The following is a 20,344-nucleotide window of genomic DNA, read 5'->3' as shown; positions in this document are numbered from 1 at the left end:
TTTACAGGGATTTAAACGGCCCCTTTCTCCCCTTTTTTCCCCCCCAAAAAAAAAAAAAAAAAAAAAAAAAAAAAGAGAAAAAAATCCACAATTTCTTTATGAAGAAATAAGTTTGCATTTATTGGACAAACCAAACATAGGCAAACTCACACATAGTGTAAAGATGGAACATGTCATGGAGTGAAAAATAAATGAAGAATTTCATCCCAAAACATTTTGGATAAACAGCCTCCTGGAACCAGCTTTCTAAAGTGCATATCATTCTGAGGAATGTTATTACTTTAGTAAACAGAACATAACATAGAAAAAGTCTCTGGATTTCAGCAGGACTGTTTCCACAAGAGTGTACATGATTTTGGAATGAAGCTCCTCACGTATATATATATATATATCTATATATCTACTTTATACATTCTTTTCTTGCTGTACATTTAAGTCTCATGCTTTGCTTGAAACTTTTATCAGCATTTATCCTCAAGAGATGGAAAAAAAGCACACAGTATTCAGGATAATGCTGCATAGTGTCACCTTTGGAATAAAACAGATTTTTGTAAACCAGCAAATTGGAACCGTTGTGTGTGTGTGTATGAGAGATGAAGAGCTGATATCCATCAGATGTAAAAACACACATCGGTTCTGGATGCGATGCGTTTTCTCCATCTATTAGAAGCAGGTGAGCTGAGGCTTTCAGACAGAATGACACCACATGGGGACTAAAGCAGCTCTGGTTTCTCTCCTTAAAGCTGCAGTATGTAACTTTTAGAAAATATGTTTTTATATATATATATATTTAAAACTGTTGTCATTTTGTGATGGTTTGCTATGAGAGAATCTGTGAAGGATGGATCTCTAAGCTACTGTTACCATCTGAAAAAATGCACCACTCCTGACCTAAAACAACCAATCAGTCAGGAGGAGGGGCTTAGCACTGTCAATCAACCACATGTGCTAATGGTGGCAAAAGAACTCACGATTACAGAAAAACTGTTTATCTGCCGTCATTGGTGGCTATACAAACTAGCCTGAGTATTCACAACAGGATATACTATACAGTACAGAGTGATTGACAGCGCTAAGACCTTCCTCCTGATTCTGATTGGTTGTTTCTGGTTAGCGCTGGGAGAAGACAGAGGAGATCCACCTTTTCACAGATTGTCTAATACTATACTGTCACAACATTGTGACGGTTTCAAAAAATTCGTATGTAACTTTTTCTAAAAGTTACATACTGCAGCTTTAAAAAGCAATTTAAGTAAACAGCCGACTGTGTTACAGGTGAAAGGTCATAGAAGTAGACAAGTTCTGAGCCATACAGAGAGCTGCATGATGGGTCTGACTGGACAGTCTGCACACACAAAACTACACCAGGAGAAACCAAGACATGTTTGCAACAAAACATAAATAAAAGACACAACAGAACAACAACAAAAAGAAAACCCAGACATGATGCAGTTACAGAGGAATATTCATATCAATCCTTCTACAACCAAAAACAAATGTAAAGATTCACTCCGATCTGATGACAGGCATCCAGGATGCAGGACATCCTGGGACATTTAAAGCAGACTGAACTACATGGTTTACAGTAAGAACACTTGATGGGGACGGCTGCTCGTCTTTCCCTCAGCGGTGACCCTGCTTAAGGCAAACGCAGAAAACAGCAGAGGAATAAAACACATGGAACCTCATCCTGGGTTTAGACTCAACTCAATATCAATGGGCTTTTATCTTCACTTATTAGCGGATTATTTGTTTTCTGACCATGATAGTGTGATTAGTAGGAGTGCACTGATTGCAGTATACTGGACAATTACTAATCTTTAAAAAGCGTGACCTGCCGATTCTGATGTAGGTTGATGTCGATTTCTTTCCTTGAAATGTTGCTAAATGTAGCAAGAAAATCCTTCAGTTGGCAACAGTGGGGTCACTATTAACTGAATGTGCAGATGTCACCTGGTGGGCGGGTCTGTCAGCCAAACCTTTCTCAAAGAACAGAAGAGGACAGTGGCTGATTAGGTCTCGAAGTATGCAAGATCAGTGGAAATGATCAGCTTCACATGTTAGCATTGACCGATCACTGATCTCCCAAAATGAAGGAGATTGGGACCAATTTATCGGCTGGTCGATTTATCGGTGCACCCCTAGTGACTAGTTTACAGATCTTAGTCCTCTGGTGGGTGAAAGGTTGACTAATTATCACTGACCACAATCGGCACAAAACAAAAGCCTACAGATAACTGATGTGGCTTCATATGTGAAATTTAAACAAGATTTGATAAATACATTTCTCCAGAGCATTGATGAAAGAACAGCTTAGTGGAGACAATAAAGTGTAAAACTCTCCCCATGAAGATAATCATTAAACCAATGTTTAATCTGATATTTCCCACTGAAACTAAGTCAGAAGAAAAAGAAAGAAAAGGACACGGAGTCTTTAAGGAGTCAGTCATCACTTTGAGCATGCTCACAAGCACTACACCAGCCGCACAAACATCCAGAGGAAATCATGATCCTATTTACAGCAGCTCATTGGGAGTGCATCACAGAGTATTCAAAGCAAACAAAAGCTTGAATCAAAGAAGTACAAAGAGCTCGCCTGTCTTCATACCAGTCATAGTAAGATTCATTACAGTACACCCGACTCCTCCTGGGGGTTCTTATTGGTTGGAGTGGAAATGAGAGCTGGGAGTTAGAATCCCAGGTTTCCAGATCCTGCTGTGGTTAGTGGGTTTCAGTGGAGGGTATGGCTTGTAACGCTGTTTTATGCATACACAATGTAACCTTTTAGTTTTGATTCTTTTTCGATAACAGACCATAGACTTTGCTGTTCTCCTGGGATTCAAACAAGAAGCAGCTTTTATAGCTCTTCATAATCCCCATCGTCTCTTTTGACGGAGCCGGTGCCTCCACCCAGAAAGTCCTCCAACTCATCCACCTCCGTTTTCTTGGAGCGAGATTTCTTCTTTTTCTCTTTGTCATCAACTGCTGCCACTTCATCTTTTTCCTTTTTCTTGTGTTTGTGCTTCTTCTTGCTCTTCTCCTCCTCCTGTGTATAAGGCATGACATTTACAAAAAATAAAAATAAGTCTTTAACAATATAAAGATGACAAGTATTTCTAATCTTTATCCCAACCAACATCCAAAAGCTGGTAGCTTCAGAAACTAGCTTCATCGAGGTCGATTTATAAATAAAGATCAGCATCATGTCTGATACTAAAAACAGAACATTAAAACTTAGGCTGAAAAATGTGGAGGACACATCATGAATATGTAAAATATGATGCATGATCTCTTTAGTCATCTAAAAATTAGGCAGATTCTTTGACCTTTCTTCCTATATTTTCTCGTTAGACACGTTTTGTTTTGTTTTTAAAGATTTTTTTCTGGGTTTGGATGCTGTGAAGCTGTTATGTAACCATAGCAGCGTGAACTTCTTTTAATAACGGGGAGCATCTTAATGGCATCTGAAAAGCTCAAATTATGGCTAAACTACAGCCATAGATCCCAGATGTGTAGAAAGGGAGGCGGAGGAAGGGGAACCTGAGCTCTGTCGACCAGCCAAAGCAAGCAGCACGCTGGATTCCTCTGATAACTTTAACATATTCCAGCCTGTCTTATTATATCAAAAACAGCAGAAGACAGGTGGAAACTTCAGAAATTAGTTATATTACAAGAAATGACCACAGAGCTGGAGCGTCCTCCTCCATATGACAGAAACCTGTTGTAATCAGATCTGCTGCAGCATCACCACTCAAGTATTTTTCACTGAATTAAATTTAGTTGAAACAAAGTCTGTCTGGATGGGTTGGTGTGAAACCTGGAGGAAATATTTATTGTTTACTGTGATTCCATAACAACAATAATTTTAGTCACACAATATTGACAGCCACTAGTGTTGACAATCAAAAGTACAGCTGGAAGTGTGAGGATGAACTCAGATATACATCAGATAATCTGTACTCTAATATAACACCCGTACCTCCTTGCTTTTCTTCTTCTTTTTCTTCTTCTCTTTGGATTGCTTGCTTTCTTTTTCTAGAAGAGGACAACGCACAAATCAGAAGAGGTTGTTGGATGATAGATGAAACACATCTGAGGTCAAAAACATGTTTAATAAAAACTGCCGTTTGCTTCTGGTACAAACATTTTAGTCCAGGTACTAAATGCGTCTCCAGAGTTATTTGGGGCGACTGCCTGAAACACCTACACTGCTCATCCATATTTCAACTGCTGTCTAGCACTTCCTGTCGCCGACACTCCGTCAACATGGTGGTGAACAGATCTGTGAGAATCACTGGTTTCTATAACCAGTGCTGATCCGTTTCCATGTACTCATATTTTTTATGCATTTGCATTAATATTTCATTAGAATTATAACAGTTGAAAATGTTCTCAAAATGAAATTATTGTTCATCGTCACAATCTTTTTTTTAAGGTTTTGTTGGCTCTAGTGGCCTTTATTTGAAAGTAGTTCGACAGGAAAGAGGATAATGAGAGAGGGGGAAGACATGCGGCAAATGTCACCAGGCCGGGAATCGAACCTGCGACCACCGCCACGAGGACCAAGGCCTCAATACATGGGTTGTGCTTTGCCCCTGCGCCACCATAGCACCCCCATCACAATCATTTTTGAGACTTTATCCTGCAAAAATGCTCTTGTGGTGACAGGCCTAATTACACAGTTCATAAAAAGTTGTGTATTGTTTGAACGTATTGAATCCATAACACTTCTGTAAAATCACCAACTACAATTCCCCCCAAACGCTGCATACATAGCCACTCCAAGTAGGAGGGGCTATGTCATAAATGTCACTGGTGAGCGACTCGTGCTATTCGACCACAATGCTAATGAAGACCATGTAAACCTGATCTTACTGGTTATAATGGCACTGTCATTAAGTGCCGTTATAACCAGTTGTTTAGTCCTAAACAACTGGTGCTGGTATTAGTGATGAAGAAATGTTAGAGTAAAAAAATATTAAGAAAGTAACAACAGCATTTTGTCAGCTCAGGTCTCAGCATTATGACACCAAGAGATGGTAAGTGATGGAAAAAAGATCAGTGAAATGACAGCGAAACAAACTACACAGCTGTGTCCTGACTTGCCTTCCTGGTCCTCACTGCTGTCCTTTGCTGCTCGAGGTTCTTCTTGGATCCCCAGGCCAAACAGGTCAGCATCATCCTTGGGTTTGAAGGAAATCACAGTGGGCTTCAGCGGAACCAGAACCTTGGATAACTGCGTGTCCTCATCAGAGAGGTCGGAAAGAAGCTCGTCTCGGACCGGAAAGGTGTCCTGTGCAAAAACAAAAGAGTCGAACAATTAATGTTACAGGGAAATTCAGAGTCAATTCAGTTTTTAGGGGTTTTTAAACATTAGGAATGTATAGGTATGATAAATCAAAAATTATTTTAAGAAACAATAGTTTTTCTACCTCTCAAGAAATAAATTTCATTTCTATAACAGAATGACACTTAAATTATAGGTACAATTTATTGCAGATAAATATTTCTTGCCGCTATGTTGAAAATGTTTTTTTAATATATATTTTTACACAAATATAGACATCTTAGAAGAAAATTAATTTTAAGAATAGAGGTTAAAATTGTAATTCTTTCGTGGGTTTTTCTCAGACGCAAGTTTTCTTCATGTAAAATTTGTGTCTCTAAGCAAGTTTCATTTAGCTGGACTGAGGGCTGCAGACCTTCGGTTTAGATTAATTAAACTCTGTTTTTGTGAATTTGCTTTTGGTGACCTTTGCGATTTTTGGAGTGTCTGATGCTTCTGACTCAAAGTCCGGGTCATCCATGACAAAAGAGAGCATCTGCTGGGCCACGGGAGCCTCAGGGTCTGTATCCGAGTCCTCTGCTCTGGGTGTGCTGCCCTTTTTCCGGGCCTGCTGTTGAGCCGGTGGCTCCGCTGCTGGAGTGAGGGTCAGGGAGATTGGTGCTGTGGTCTGGACTTTGAGTTCAGGGACTTGAGAAGACACCTTTGGTTTTGTGAGCTGAATAACTGGCCTGAAAGAAAAATACAAGTGGATGAGTGAAATTCTGTTAGTTGAAATGAAAACTTAAACGTTTAACTATATTTACTTCTTATCTGTTCTGAGCAGGTTAACGTCTAAGCTAGATGTCCTAGTCATATCTGCAAGAATGTTTTGTTTTATTCTGCAGAAGTGGTTATTATTCCTGTTATTCCCATGTTTTATCTGCGTTATCAGGAATTGTCAATGTTACATGCAGTTAAGAAGTCGTTGCCAAAAGATGTACAGATCCTGTTGTGTATTTTCAAATCAACTCTTAAAGCTGATTTAAGAGTATGCAACGTTGATGAAAAATTATTTTTTTTTTTAGATATAGTATGAGACAGCCAGTTGAGGGAAAAAAATAATAAAAATTGAGCTCCTCTGCCTTCAGCCAGTCATCACTAGATGATCTGCTATGTTGCAGCCAGCACTGGCTGTCATTAATGCTAAGGCTAGTTAGCATGACCACCGATGATGGTACATCAATGTTTTTTCTGTAACAGTAAGCTGTTTCTTGACCAAGAGCACATTTAGCAGGGAATACATGAGGTTGACTGACAGCACTAAGACCCTCCTTCTGGCTCTGATTGGTTGTTTATCAGATTGGTGGATTTCTCAGACAGTAGCTCAAAGAGGAGGTGGAGGAGATCCACCTTTTTACAGATTATCTGCTGCATAGCAAACTGTCACGACCAGAGGTGCAAATGTAATTTTTTGTACTGGCCACTCAAACGTTTCAATGTTTTTCTTTTTTGTGTGTAACATGTTCCTTGATAACAAACCCCTCTGCAACATTGCAAGTGCTGCAGTTCCCATCTTGAAATGAAAGTGGATGTCAAAGAAACTGCTAGAGATGTCTTTTCAGTGTTTTATGGAATATACTGTTTATACAAGAACATAATTATGCCCATAATAAGACCATAAATCCATGTTGAATAAAGAGCTCTTCATCAAAGTAGCAGCTTAAAAATAAGTCTTGTAATCATTTACTGTGTTGAACATTTCCACATTCTGGCTACAACTCAACCATATATTATTTAGTGAAGATCTGTCTCTAATCTTTATTAAATGGTATTAGTTATTGTTATCTGTGGTGGAATTGGTCTAGGTCTGTTAAGGAAGATTTCTGTATTTGAATAAGTTGTGTGGTTAAATTCAAGTTTCTGCTGAGTTACTGAAAAACAACATACGCTTTCAGATCAGGTTCACTGTCCCAGTCCTGGTCCTGTGCGACTGTGGGGGCCCCCTGCTCAGCCTCCTCCTCATCGCTGGTCAGAGAGATGTCCTTACTGTGGGGCCGGGCCTTCACCTGGGGCAGGCTGGGCTCGCTGTCGTCAGGATCCAGCTCATCCTGGAAGCCGGAGACCATCGGATTTCCTCGGTTTTCTCCATCACTGTGTTAGAATGACAGGACAAACCTTCTTTCACATTATGTTTAAGTAGTGAGCGCGATGATGTCACTTAACGCCACCATTATAAGCTGTAATCCGAACAAACAGTCATTATGGGGACGGAGCAGAGATGTTGATCCAGACAAGTGTTTGTTCATCATATGAAAGTTAGAGAGAAGCTATAGTGTTACTAGATCTCACTGAAATGTGAAGGTTTGTTCTTTGCTTTAACATACGGCCTTAACTCAGACTTTGGTAAATCAAAACTAATAGTAATAAGTTAAGCGAGTTAAGTAGGTTTTAACTCAGGGGTAAAGTGTGTTTTTACAACTGATGTACATAGGCCTGAACTGAAAGATAAATTGTCTCAGTAATTATTGTGATAATCAATAATATTGTTGTTTTGAGACAATTTTCAAGTAATATAATAATGCAAGTTAATTCCCTCAAAGTCTAATGAACTTTAATTTTCTAAGGAAGACTTTTCCCCAAAATTGAACCCTGCAGAGGCACTGAAATAGAAAAAAACATTGCCATAGTTACCACAGTGATACATCAGATCTGCTTACTTCCAACAACAAGAGGAAATAAAGGGACTTCCTTAGAATATAAAGAAATATCAGCAGAGCCACAGCACACACAGCAGAGATGCACCAAGATATCAGCCATGCTAATCACTACTATGATGCAAAAAACAGATTCAAATGTCAAAGACAAAAACTTTGGGGTTTTATTTTAGAATGTTAAAAACCCTGCTTAACATCAGTTGCTCTGCCACACACGGTGTGACATCCCTCCTGCTCCAAGTAGAAATGGGCCACAAATGGGAAAACTACACAAAATATTTTGAATGTTGCTTTTAAAAGTTGATTCAAGTGAACCTGGAACCAGCAAGTCAAAGCTTTTCATAATAAAATGACAAATCTGTCGAGTGTTTTTCCTCTAAACCAGTTTCATGTAGCTACCAGTAACTTAGCACCAGGTCTTTGTGTTGTCATGGTCCAAGTTGTAGCTGCTGACCAAAGACACTTCAATGTTGGGCCACAGGAAAGACCCGCTGACACAAGGAGCTAGGGGCGGGCTCATGGTGAGCAGCAGCCAATCAAAACATGATCAGAACCTTGTTCAAAACAACGGTGTCATTTACCTGGTTTTACCAGTCTGAGCACATAGCATTATGGATTTTAATAAAAGGTAATCTCATAAATAAACAACTAAATGAGCGGTTTACAGTATAGATACAGCCCTTCACAGGTCATGCATGACATTTAAGTAAAATCTGATTACTGTAAATTCTGGACTATAAGCCACTGCTTTGGAGTTCATTAGGTAAATGGTATTTTTTGGTTTTTAAAAAAGGGAATTTTCTTTTATACAAGTTTGTGTGAGGCAATAGCGTTTAATCTGAGACAACCGAGGTAAGCCGATTTAAAGCCAGTGAGCTTCTCACCTGTCGCTATCCATAGCTGCAGCCGGGGCGGTTTGGGGCACTTTGCTCTTGGAGGGGACGCCGTCTTCCAGGAAACTCTTGTCCAGCCTTTCATCTGGCATAAAATCATCCACACTCTGCACCTTAGCGGGACACACGGGGGCAGGAGGGTCTTCTGAGGAAGACATTGGGACAATCAAGAACATGAGCTGCACTTCAGTTTGTCCCAGTGTTCAAAAGTTCCCATCTAGAACAAAGCCTCAACAAAGCTGGGGAAAAAAAAAAAAAAAAAAAAAAAACAAATGACATTCCAACTTCAGTAAGGCCTTTGATTCATAGGAATGCTCTGCATTTTCTAACTGCTAAGTCTGAAATCTCATGACTAATTACTAGGGTCCTTTCATTTATGGCTAAATCCATTCATATCAGGATTTTAAAATATTTATGTATACAGAAATAAGGTAGGTTTATATAGAGATGTGTTGTCAAATAAAATCTAATCTGGCATTTATATTATATTCAAGGCAATTAGGTTCTAAAAGTGACACACAATCTATACAGTAAACATGTAGGTTGTGACCTTTATGGGACCGAATCTAAAACTGAACAACAAAAATATAAGCATATGTGGTGCCTTGCAAAATTATTCGGATCACTTAAACTTTCACAAATGTTGACATATTATTATGTATTAGACCAAAACAATGAAGTTAACAGCAGAGAGCCACAACTGCAGAGATCTGCTGGTCAGGCGGAAGATGACGAGGGATGACGAGGAAGAAGAAAGAACCGTTGAAATCCAATAAAAGTTTTGTTTGCATCCAGCCGGGTCCAGAATACAGAAATAATTTGTTAGAATATGTTAGGATATGAAAATGTGAGTAAGGTATGATAAAGTGAGACAGAACAAACCTTGTGTTTACAAATGTTTTGTAAAAAAAAAAAAAAAAAAAAAAAAAAAAATTATTAAAAAGATCTGATTTGAAACAGATAATCATATTAGGTCAGGTCTTGTCATGAAGTATCTGAAAATAAATACATTTCATATTCTCAATCAGCAGTGATGTGAATATTCTGTTCTTCCATGACTATGAATCTGACGTGACATTTTTAAGCATAATATAAACAATAACCGGTCATAAAATAGAAACTACTTATGTCCCTTTATCTCATCAGAGATGCTTCTCTCCTTTGCTATGACAAACATCTCATTTGAATGTAAAATATTACACTTTAAAGGTAATTTAATATGCAGGTAGATCTCAGCAAATTAGAACATTGTGAAAAACTTCAAAATTTTCTGTCACCATGTCAGAACTAGATAGGCTCAGATGTGCAAGAGAGATTGTGAAAGCATTTCCTTTAGCACTTCCTGTTAGATAAGCTGGAACTCAAATTAAAAATAAGGTTTCATGTAAATTTGGTCATGATGACCATTAGTCAGTAATCCTGGTATGACTGCTGGATGTTCCTTCACTCTAGTAGAAGTAGATTATTCTTTGTTGTGCATCCTTATTTTGATTAATTCTGCCTATTCTTATTTTTAATAAGTATTGAATGCAAATATATATTAATTTGATTAATAAACGTGTACCTTAATTCAGTGTCTAGATCAATGTTATTTTTTTCTGTGGATAATGTGTCCTAATTTCACTGAAACAGATTCAACTCATGAGTGTATAATTACTTATATTATTCTACAGGAAAGGAAAATAGATGTGTCAATGGTGAACTGCATGACTGATTATTATTATTAAGGCTGCATAATGTTAGAAAAACGATTAGAATAGCAACCTGTTTTTTTTCCTCCATCACACCGACCTTCAGCATGTTGGCCAATGTCATTGTGTCTGATCTGGACATCTGCTGTCCTGACATTGTCTAGCTAGCTACATACGACAGTTATGCCTGGGCTTATCTAGTTAGAAACATAGATTTTCAGAAGTTTTCAGTTTCTGAAAACTTCTTAGTGTTATTTTCCTTTAACATTAAAGATTCAATTATTTTTGCCTTTGTGATGGAATCGTCTGTGAACCCTGAGCTCTTGTGGAATTAAACTATGCATAGGAGGGTTTTCTTGTCAGGCCTGACATTCACGCAGAAATGTGGAAGAGAGTAATAAATAAATATCTGAATGTTTTATTTCAGCATTAATAAAGCCCAATGTAAATATTTTTTTTTCTAGGTATTACAGTTAATGGATGCAGTTAATCAGGGCAGCGCACACAACTGCTCACCTCTCTTCCTCGTCACCATCATGGTGCTGCTCCAGGCCTAGCAGACCTAGAGCTGCATGCCGGTGCCATGCTATGTGTGCAACTCACAAAATGTATGCTAAAATACTAGAAGCGTTGTACTGAGTAGTAGTTCCTATAATGAGCTCAGCAGATGAGCAGTTCCACCAGATGTTTGCAAATTGCTGCTGCTGCTAGTCTGAAGGAGCTGAGTGGTGGAGATACAGGGAAGGGCTGCTAAAACCATTTTAGTTAACCGGCTGATGAACATAAAAAAATAAGAACCGGCTGTCTGTTCATTACTAGTAATTGTTTGTACAAGTTTTCACTGGTGGAACAGCGAGCCTCGTCAGTTTGGACTTGTTCATGTGAGGTTTAAGCAGGGCCAGTCCAGGAATGTCCACTGCTATAGTGAGGAGTGGCTGAGTAGAGTATTAAAGCTGAATAAGCAGACCTGGGTAACTTTGCTCACCTGGTGCAGCAGCAGGGGTGTCAGCAGCAGGAGATGAACCAAACCAGCGGGAGATGAAACCACGTTTCTGGGGGCCTGAGCCCCCAGGCACAGCTGATGGTTGCTGGTGTTCAGGTGATTGGAGCGGAAGTTTCGCCTCAGCCGTGGGGGAGGTCGCCCCACTAGCCACTGCTGTAGGGGGTGCAGGGGAGGACGCAGATACAGACGGAGACTGAGGAAGCATCTGGGAGGGTAGCGGAGGCTGTGGAGTGCTGGGGCTGGAGCTGCCAGTGGAAGCACCACTGGGAGGGACGATGGGGGACTGGGAGCCAGAGGAGGGGCTCTGACCGTTGGGTGGACCAGGGGAGGCGTACCCTTTACTGCGAGACTCCAAGTTCTCCAAGAAGCTGGAAAGTTCATAGAAAACATTTCATGGGGGGGTGGGGGGAAGACTCGTCAAGACAACTTTTGTATGCGTCGTCTGACATTACCTAATAAATCTGAAGCTCTCTTTTTTGTTTCCAAAACAGACAAAAGAAAAAATATTTTCACTGTGCATGATCCATCACAAAGATCTGCATCCATCTAAGCAACATTTAAACATCAGCATCAGATGTTCCAGGTGGAACAACAGTTGTGCTGCTATCAACCACAGCAACATTCAGTGTCAAGATCACACTTTTATCCCTAACCCTCATAGCAGAAACAGCTCCCCCTAGTGGCTCTGCTCCTCAATGCACAATCAAAAGGGAAAGAAACCAGCGTACATCTCATAGTTCTGGTCTTCAGTCTCCTGTTGGACAGTAAGCTCCTCCAGGGTGGCATCCATGTCCAGCTGGTTGGTCTCCAGTTGTCTCAGGAGGGTCTCTCTCTGCACACATTTATTTAAATGTAAATTATCAAACACAACTATAGATCATATCTTATTGATTGAATTCTTCTAAAGTTGACTAATCCAACTATTGTTGGGAAAATGCTAAAAGCTAACCTGCAGCTGTAGGAAGGGGATGTTGAAAAACCTGTGCAGATACTTCAACCCAAATCCATTCTTCATAGAAGACTCGGCATAGTGGATGTAGGATGATCCCATTGGTCTGTAAAAAACAAGAGTTATTCATCCAGTAGATCTTAGAGTTCATTCAGACTTATTGTGTCATCTGTGTGCTGAGGAAAGATACTAGCAGGGATTCTGGGCCAACTCTCTGAGACCCTGGAGTGCTTTTCGGAATCAGCCGTTTTAAGGCTTCTTGTCACTTTAGATCCAAATAACCGGCTGCTGGCCAGTTATTTGGACACTTGTCTTTCCCAGCAGCTATTGTACAGCGCAAACAGTAGCAAAACCAGCTGATTGAACGTGCTGGAACTTCTAGGTAGGTGATGGGCTGTGCTTAGACGGAGTTGCTAGGTAACACTGCAGTGCTAGCTGATTGTGACTTAACAATTGGAAGGTTTATAAAATGGCTCATTTTCCAAACCCTAAAAAATAAGTTATTCTCATAAAAAGGTTGCGTGTTATTTTTAAGACACCCAGCCATTTTGAGAAGCAGCCGAGACCCAAATGGAAGTATAAAAGTATGCAAAATATGAATTTTGCTTTATAATTCACCAAAATTCAATCAAGCGATTGAGGTTCTCCAGGTCTCAAAACAACTTCTCCACATAGTTCCTGCCTGAAATGTCGCAACAGGAAAACTACCTGTTTAGTCCTGCAATAAAGTCTCTTATATCATCGGGGAGAATGACGCGATGTTCCCCCATGTCCCTGTGGTTTCCCAGGACACACACTGGCACATGGGTGGGTACTTTAGGCAGTTCTCTCAGGATGTAATTGAAAGTCCTGAAATGTACAGAATCACAGAATAACATTTAGCAGGTGAGAGCAAGAAAACAACAAACCCTGAGTAACACTAAGCTTAGGACTGACATGCCAACATGCCAGATTGACTCGATTTAGTTTTAACCAGATACAGCAGCCTGACACATGCACCTTTGTGCTTTATTGTTTCCTGAAGTTATATCATTTAATTAAATAACTGAATTATTTTTACTAAATTTGTATGTTAAGTTCTTTAGGAAACTTGTGAGGTACTGAAAACATATTTTGACTAATCAGCAATGGAAATCAAAGTAAGCAGCAGTAAGAGAAAACCTGAAAGAGAAAACCTGAAAATATGACTTTGCTTTTTCTTTGACACAATATGAATTAATATTCTGATGACTATTAAAGAGTTTAAGTAATACACTATGTGAATAGCTTCCTCTTTATTTTAACAAGTTTCTTGCTATTCTGGACCGTTTGGGAAATAAAGTAAACTGAAACCTTTATTGTCAATATGTTAATTGATACTTGGTAGCTCAAATAAATAGTGAGAGGGTGATGGGCAATCTAAGCTTTATTGATAAGAACTGTGAGAATAATACAACTGGCTAATCATCTTATTTTAGCTAAAAATCTAAAATATTCAGACCAATCAAACTTGACCTGGAGAATTTTGCCCTGAAAAGAGTCATAAAAACTTTATACCATAAATGCGAATACAAACATGAACACACTGAATGTTTTTGACATAGGAATCATTTTATAATCAGTCAAACACAAAATCTGTAATATATAGATTACTCAAGCTTGGATGCACCGCTCCCGACCAAAAACAATCAGAGCCAGGAGGAGGGTCTTAACGCTGTCAATCAACCTCATGTACTCGCTGCTCAATGTGTTAATGGCAGATAAACAACTTGGCGTTACAGGGAAACTGTTTATCCACCACCATCGGTGGCCATGCTGCTAACCTGAGCATTCATGACAGGCTGTGCTAGCTGCAGCATAGCAGAGGAGAGGGCATGAGCAGCACTCCACAGATGTTACCACCCGCCTCCTGGCTCTGATTGGTTGTTTCCAGTTAGCACTGAAAGAAGGCAAAGGAGCTGGATTTTTTTCACAGATTATTTGTCTCATACCAAGCTGTTACAACATGGTGACAGTTTTAGCAAATATGTACATTTGTTATCAAATTTACATACTGCAGCTTTAATATTTCAGAACTTCACGTGATTCAAATACAAAAGAACCATTTCTGTTCCTGCAGATAGTTGCATGAAAGAGTTCTCTGACTATGGTGGCTCACCACTGCTTTGTTATGTCAAACATCATGATGACACCATTGCAGTTCTTGTACACATCCAGGAACTCTGCATCCAGGGCCACTTCGTCTGACTGCAACACAAACATTTAGAACAATTTAGCAATCACACATCCTGCTAGTGAGCCTGACCACATGACAGCCGTGTGATAAACACCTCTTGTGGCTCATTCTCCAGTTTCAAGTTGTCTCCGCGCCGTTTGCCTTTTCCTGAAAGAACAAGACACAAGTTAAGACAATAAGAGAGGGAAGTCAACATAAGGCTTTAAAGTGTTCTGCCATCTGTTAGCTTGCAAGTGTTTCATCGTGACTAAAGCAAGCACAGCAATTCATCCGCTTTTCTCTGAAAAGCTCCCTGCTCACACTAGCCTTAGCATCAAGCCAGGGCTCACACACAGCAAATGTTCAGCCTCTACATGGCAGAAGAAAAACTAATAAACAGCAGTCCTGAGCACAGCAAAACCTCAACTCTACGGACTTTCAGATTAAAATGGGAGGAGCCAGGGCACACCCAAAGCATACACGGGTTTCTATGCATTACAGTGGCGCTCACCTCCACCTTCAGGAAGAGGGTATTTTTGGCCTGAGATGAGTGCAAGAGAGGTGTAAGAAAGACAACATCAAGATTGAGGACAGAAACGAACCAGCACACTGAGCATGATTCAATAAAACATCAACATCTCATAGCCGAGTTCCCTTAGTCAAAAAAAGTCTGAGCTGATGTCAACACTTACCTTTGTCCACCACGTCCCACACTTCCACCTTCACCACGTCATCAGTGGCTGAGCACAAAACAAAGATTGGATTCATTAGTATTGGTTTAAGGAACAAAGGAAGGGATTACAGAAACATGGGGTTTAGGTGACTTTAATATGAACTAACTATGCTGGAGCAGGAACATGTCCAATACATAAATGCACAGACCAACAGCCTCTAGGGAATACACATACTGCTGTTCAGTTAATGATGCTAACCGTGCTAAAATAAAAGGCACAAGATAGCTTAAAATGTGATGTGTCTTATTTAGTTTTTTTATCAGTTAGTGACTAGGGTTAAGTCATTGCCACTGATCCTAATATAAATAATTCATGAGTGGTCATGGTAGAAAACAACAATTTAACTGCTGCTGCTCATTGGAGAAATGGACAGGTCACAGCTTTTAAATTCTATTTAACAGTACTTTATTGATCCAAAACAGAAATTAAATGTGTATGTGTAAATCATTTAACCAAAGAGTTATTGTAGATGGTGGTGGCTGTGGATAGGAAAGATGTCCTGTAGCAGTCTGTATAACAACAAATCTGAACAAGCCTCTGACTGAAGACACTGTTTTTCTATGACAATCTTATGAAGAGGATGGTCAGGGTTGTACATACATTTCTTTTTCATTGAAAACTCAGAGAAACAAGCACTACTCACAAAAAGTCAGGAATTAACTCCAGGTTGAACCTAAAAATTCCAGGTTCTCTAAACCTTTAGTGCACATGTCCAGCTGTTCAAAGCTTCAGTACTTTTTGCACAACTTGCTGTTCTCTAATGAGGAGCTTAACAACACAATTCACAACAGGTGTTTGATCCATGAAATGACCAATAGGTAAACTGGTATTTATAGAGTTCTCATCATCCTGCTGTTCATGTTGTGACATTGGCTGCCCTCCAACTGCAGGGAAGCCACACCTCAGCAGACAGTAAGTCAACTTGTAAAGAACAGGAGATGTCGTCGTCGTCAAGATGGAACTGATGCTCAACTTCACAAGGCATGTTATAGAGACCCTGACAAGTTTTGTTATGGTGTACCCACCAGCGGCTGTGTTCCCATTTAGCATACATTTGCACAAACTGGAATTGCAAAAATAAATTTACTTTAAAAAAAATCCTCACATTAAAAAAAATAAAAATAAAATAAAAATTGTGCCAGGATGAGGTGGTTTTTTGGCCTCAACAAAATGATCGGATTTTGCGAAAAACTTCATTTGCATAAGAATGATGGAAGTGCATGTTTTTTAATGACTTATCATATAAACAAACTTATTCACATGGGATTTTAATTGCGTTACTTTGTTAATGGAAACTCCACAATTGCGAAATTGTGTTTTTTTTTTTAATAGCAAAAAAAACAACAAAGTTTAGCATGCCTTTGCAATGGAAAGGCAGCTGCTGATGATGGTTCTTGTTTCAATACATTGAGATGAGGAGATCACTGCTGCTTCTACTGAAATGACCCATCTTCATCATATCATTATACTGTGAACTTTTTCTAAATTTCACCAGTAAGCCAAACAACCCAAACTTGTTGTGAGTAGTGTCCCATGTTTCTGTGAAGGATCTCTACCTGAAACAATAAGCAGTGGAGAGGGGAAATCTATCCTGGGTAAGGAAGAAAACTAACACTCTCTAAATGGTTGTTAGCTCAGATGGCCTGTTGACATGTTTTACCTTGATATGGAGCCACTGGAATAAAACACCAGGCACAAACAGCAGATGTCAAAAATTCATCCCAACAGGAAGGTAACAAAAGGCAGAATTCTGGAAGTAAAAACGATCTATGATAGTCAGAGGAGATGTGACTTACTTTTGTAATTCCAGTGAATACTTGTGACCTGGATCTCCTGAGTGGGAATATACTCCTCCACAAACTTCTTCCCCTGCAGTCGATGCCATAAAGTACTTTTTCCAGTATTTCTGTCTCCTCGGATGACTATTTTCACTTAAGTGGAGGGAAAAAAAAAAAAAAAACACGTCATGGTATTTGTAGCACAGATTTGACAAAGATTCAAACTTTGCTCACATATTTGACACATTCGTCTTACTGTTATATTGGACCCCTTTGGCGAAGCGCCTTTGCAAACTTTGGTTCATGGACTGCAGTCCTGCTGGAATGGTTTTCTCCCGGAGCTGCCCCGGCTCAGATCCCACCAGCTTCTTCAAAGCCGAAAACATTTTTGAGGTCTCAGGAGGCGTAGAGGGGAGTGAAAACACTGAGACGCCACTTAATGAGATTCCTTTTGTAAGAACAGAAGGAGCAGTGTAAAATGGTGTCCTTATAGCTGGGAAGTTAGGGCTCCATGTTTAGAAAGAGGTCAAACTAATTATTATGGATCAAGTTTGACTTCTGTTAAATCTGACTGAATGTTCCTTCTTGGTCATCAGTGGTGGGGATCAAGAACATCATCATCTGTGATTAAAAAAAAAAAAGAACAAAAATAATTGTTGGTAATCACTGGTTATCACTTAAAGACAAACCAAACCTTATTTGTCTATCAGAGGTTTTTTTCAGAGTTTTCAATCTTTCAGGAACTGATAGGTTGCTTAGAGCTACAGATTACTGCAATGCTTTAGAAAAATAAAGATCTAGGCATAAATGTGTTTCAATTGTACATGAGGCCAAAATAAAAGCCTCAAATATATAGGCACTCTTGTATGTCTATATATGATTGAATGACATTTGACCATGCGTCCTTTCAGCAATGTCCGGGGTAATTTAAATGGGGTAGTTTTCTGGACTGGACCCTTTGGGTTTCTCCTGAACATCCTAAACGATTTCCATTCATCCAAGATGGATAGTTTGGATATTTGTCATCGTGGTGAAACATCAACATCACTTCATATACAGCTGTTTTAACTGGCAATCAGGAGTTGTTCAGAAATGATGCAAAAATACTTTTCCAGCTGATGTAAAACTATCATTTTCATTGTCAAACATTGAACAGGTTCCAGGGCTAATCAAGGGAGTCAAACAAATCAGAGAAACCACAAGCTGTGGTCAATCATGATCAAAGAAGTTAACAGATGTTGGCCTTCTCAAGTTTATGAAATTCTAGCACTTCAGTACCACTTATTAAAAGTTTTAGGTGAGTACATGCATATATTTCAGCCTGCATGTAGAATTTTGACCCTAAGTGGATAAGAGAAAATTCACAGTAAAAATCAAACTGGGACCCCAATTTATATTTTTAAAAATCATAGGAGATGTATAATATATAATTATTTCACCTGTAACTCAAGTAAAACAAATCATGAAGCTTAAACGGAATATGCATTCTAAGGTTTTCTGTATGTTTTCCATTTTGGCTTAACTTTCATTTACCAATAAAAGTATTGGTAAAGAATGAGTGGCTTTGAATATTGGAGGTCAGATTTAAATCATCTGGGAGTCAAGTGAAGACATTCAGTCATACATCAAATGAATGTTCATGTGCAAGACCTGCACCTATACTGAATAGTAATCATCACTACAGTATCAGTGTTTGTAATTATACAATCACGATGGACTGTCTGTATGTAGTACTTTATAGCTTCAGTCGTTCTGTACTCAAACTCTGCATCCAAATATTTGCCCAGATGTATGGACTACTTCTGTAGTCCTTGATCCACACACCTGGAATAAATTTAGTGACCAATATGCTAAAGCAACTTAGTGGGAATGATCCACACTATAAAACTCCACACTTTCTTTTTTTTCCCCCCTTGCATCATGCAGTCTTACGGTATTCTTTCTTTTCAACTGCACATCCCATCTAGTACCAAAGGAAATCAAGATAAACATTTTCCGTGTCACTGGTCAGGAGGATAGAGCTTAAATGCCTGGATGTGTAACTGCAACTTCACAAAAATTACATCATGGCCTTTCATTCATTCATTCATCCAGATTGTTTGCATTAATCTTTTTTGCATCCAAAACATTTTAGAAGATCAACCAAAGCAAATAAACCTCCCATAAATCGATATATTTTTGCTGTATGTTAGCCAGAAGCCAGTGCCTACTTCTGTCACACAAAGGAGAACACATGAGAGGCTGAACCGGGTAAGATGATGAGGTCAGCTGACCCTCTTCACAGCGGCTCCAGTGACAGTGTATTAGTAGGTGGCTCATTAACCTATGATTAAATACTACAATTTAAGACACAACAAGCTTACAGTTGTGATTCTTTATATCTATTTCATATAAGTAATGGAGAGGACACAATGTCCAGAAAACATCCCATCTCGATCATAACAAGTAACCAAATTAGAGTATTCGTGTCCGTTCATTTAAAGAGACACCAAATCAATTTTAACAGTACTGAATGATATATTAACACACTTCCTCGCCATTATTCAGTTTCCTATTCTCACCGTCGTTCAGTTAGCATTAGCTGTCTATTCACTTCGCTCCGTTAAGTGAGTACTCTGCTAATTATACCTTTATTGTTATAAAACCCAAGTATGTATACTACGTACATTACTGGCTTCAAAAAGAGATGAGATAGCCAAGGTTCCTACCTGCTGTTACCCTAGATAAAGGAGGTAACGTTATCCCCCAGCTCAGTTTTAGCTAGCTCTTCCAGCCGCTGTATTATTAGCTTAGCGTTTCGAGCTCGCGGCTCCATAACAGCACACAGCAGCAGCCCTCAATTTCGCTGCGTCGCCATTAATACTCACTGCTTTGTAATGAGGAGGGGGACCTGCATCTTTTTCTCAAAACATCTGTCAGACATCCATCCCGACACAAGGAAAGCAGCCACATTCCTTCGCAAAGACAGCGGGCACGTAGAGCTGGCATCAAGCTTATCGCAAAACTCTGCAATGTCCGATAGGACCTTCAAAATAAAAGCAGGCATTTAAAGTTTTTACAGGGATTTTAAGATTACACATAACAGGTTTTTGTCGCTTACAAAACATTAGGCACCACTGAAG

At 39.3% G+C, this 20,344-nt stretch overlaps 1 protein-coding gene across 6 annotated transcripts; it reads right to left on the bottom strand.

Annotated features, from left to right (window-relative positions):
- Positions 1-99: 99 nt before the first annotated feature.
- rabl6b (RAB, member RAS oncogene family-like 6b) lies at positions 100-20,245 on the bottom strand. 6 transcript variants are annotated; one of them, XM_015046807.1, is made up of 18 exons: positions 20,090-20,245; positions 17,479-17,843; positions 17,241-17,375; positions 17,105-17,119; positions 15,403-15,450; positions 15,222-15,251; positions 14,826-14,878; positions 14,654-14,742; positions 13,225-13,365; positions 12,517-12,622; positions 12,296-12,399; positions 11,550-11,935; positions 8,865-9,018; positions 7,214-7,417; positions 5,754-6,015; positions 5,107-5,293; positions 3,980-4,035; positions 100-3,046 (listed from the first exon to the last, which is right to left on the bottom strand). In XM_015046807.1, exons 2-18 carry the CDS (start codon positions 17,606-17,608, stop codon positions 2,858-2,860), a joined length of 2,289 nt encoding a protein of 762 aa, XP_014902293.1. In that variant the 5' UTR covers positions 17,609-17,843; positions 20,090-20,245; the 3' UTR covers positions 100-2,857. The 6 variants fall into 6 exon arrangements, with proteins under 6 accessions (XP_014902293.1, XP_014902287.1, XP_014902289.1 ...); XM_015046801.1 differs by lacking the exon at positions 100-3,046 and having other exon boundaries at positions 3,356-4,035; positions 8,865-9,015; XM_015046803.1 differs by lacking the exons at positions 100-3,046; positions 15,222-15,251 and having other exon boundaries at positions 3,356-4,035.
- Between the last annotated feature and the right edge of the window lie 99 nt (positions 20,246-20,344).

The sequence above is a fragment of the Poecilia latipinna genome, unplaced genomic scaffold (assembly GCF_001443285.1).
Source record: "Poecilia latipinna isolate Pla-1442-1.1 unplaced genomic scaffold, P_latipinna-1.0 Scaffold793, whole genome shotgun sequence".
Classification (NCBI taxonomy): domain Eukaryota; kingdom Metazoa; phylum Chordata; class Actinopteri; order Cyprinodontiformes; family Poeciliidae; genus Poecilia; species Poecilia latipinna.
This window is presented reverse-complemented; position numbering and strand designations above follow the sequence as displayed.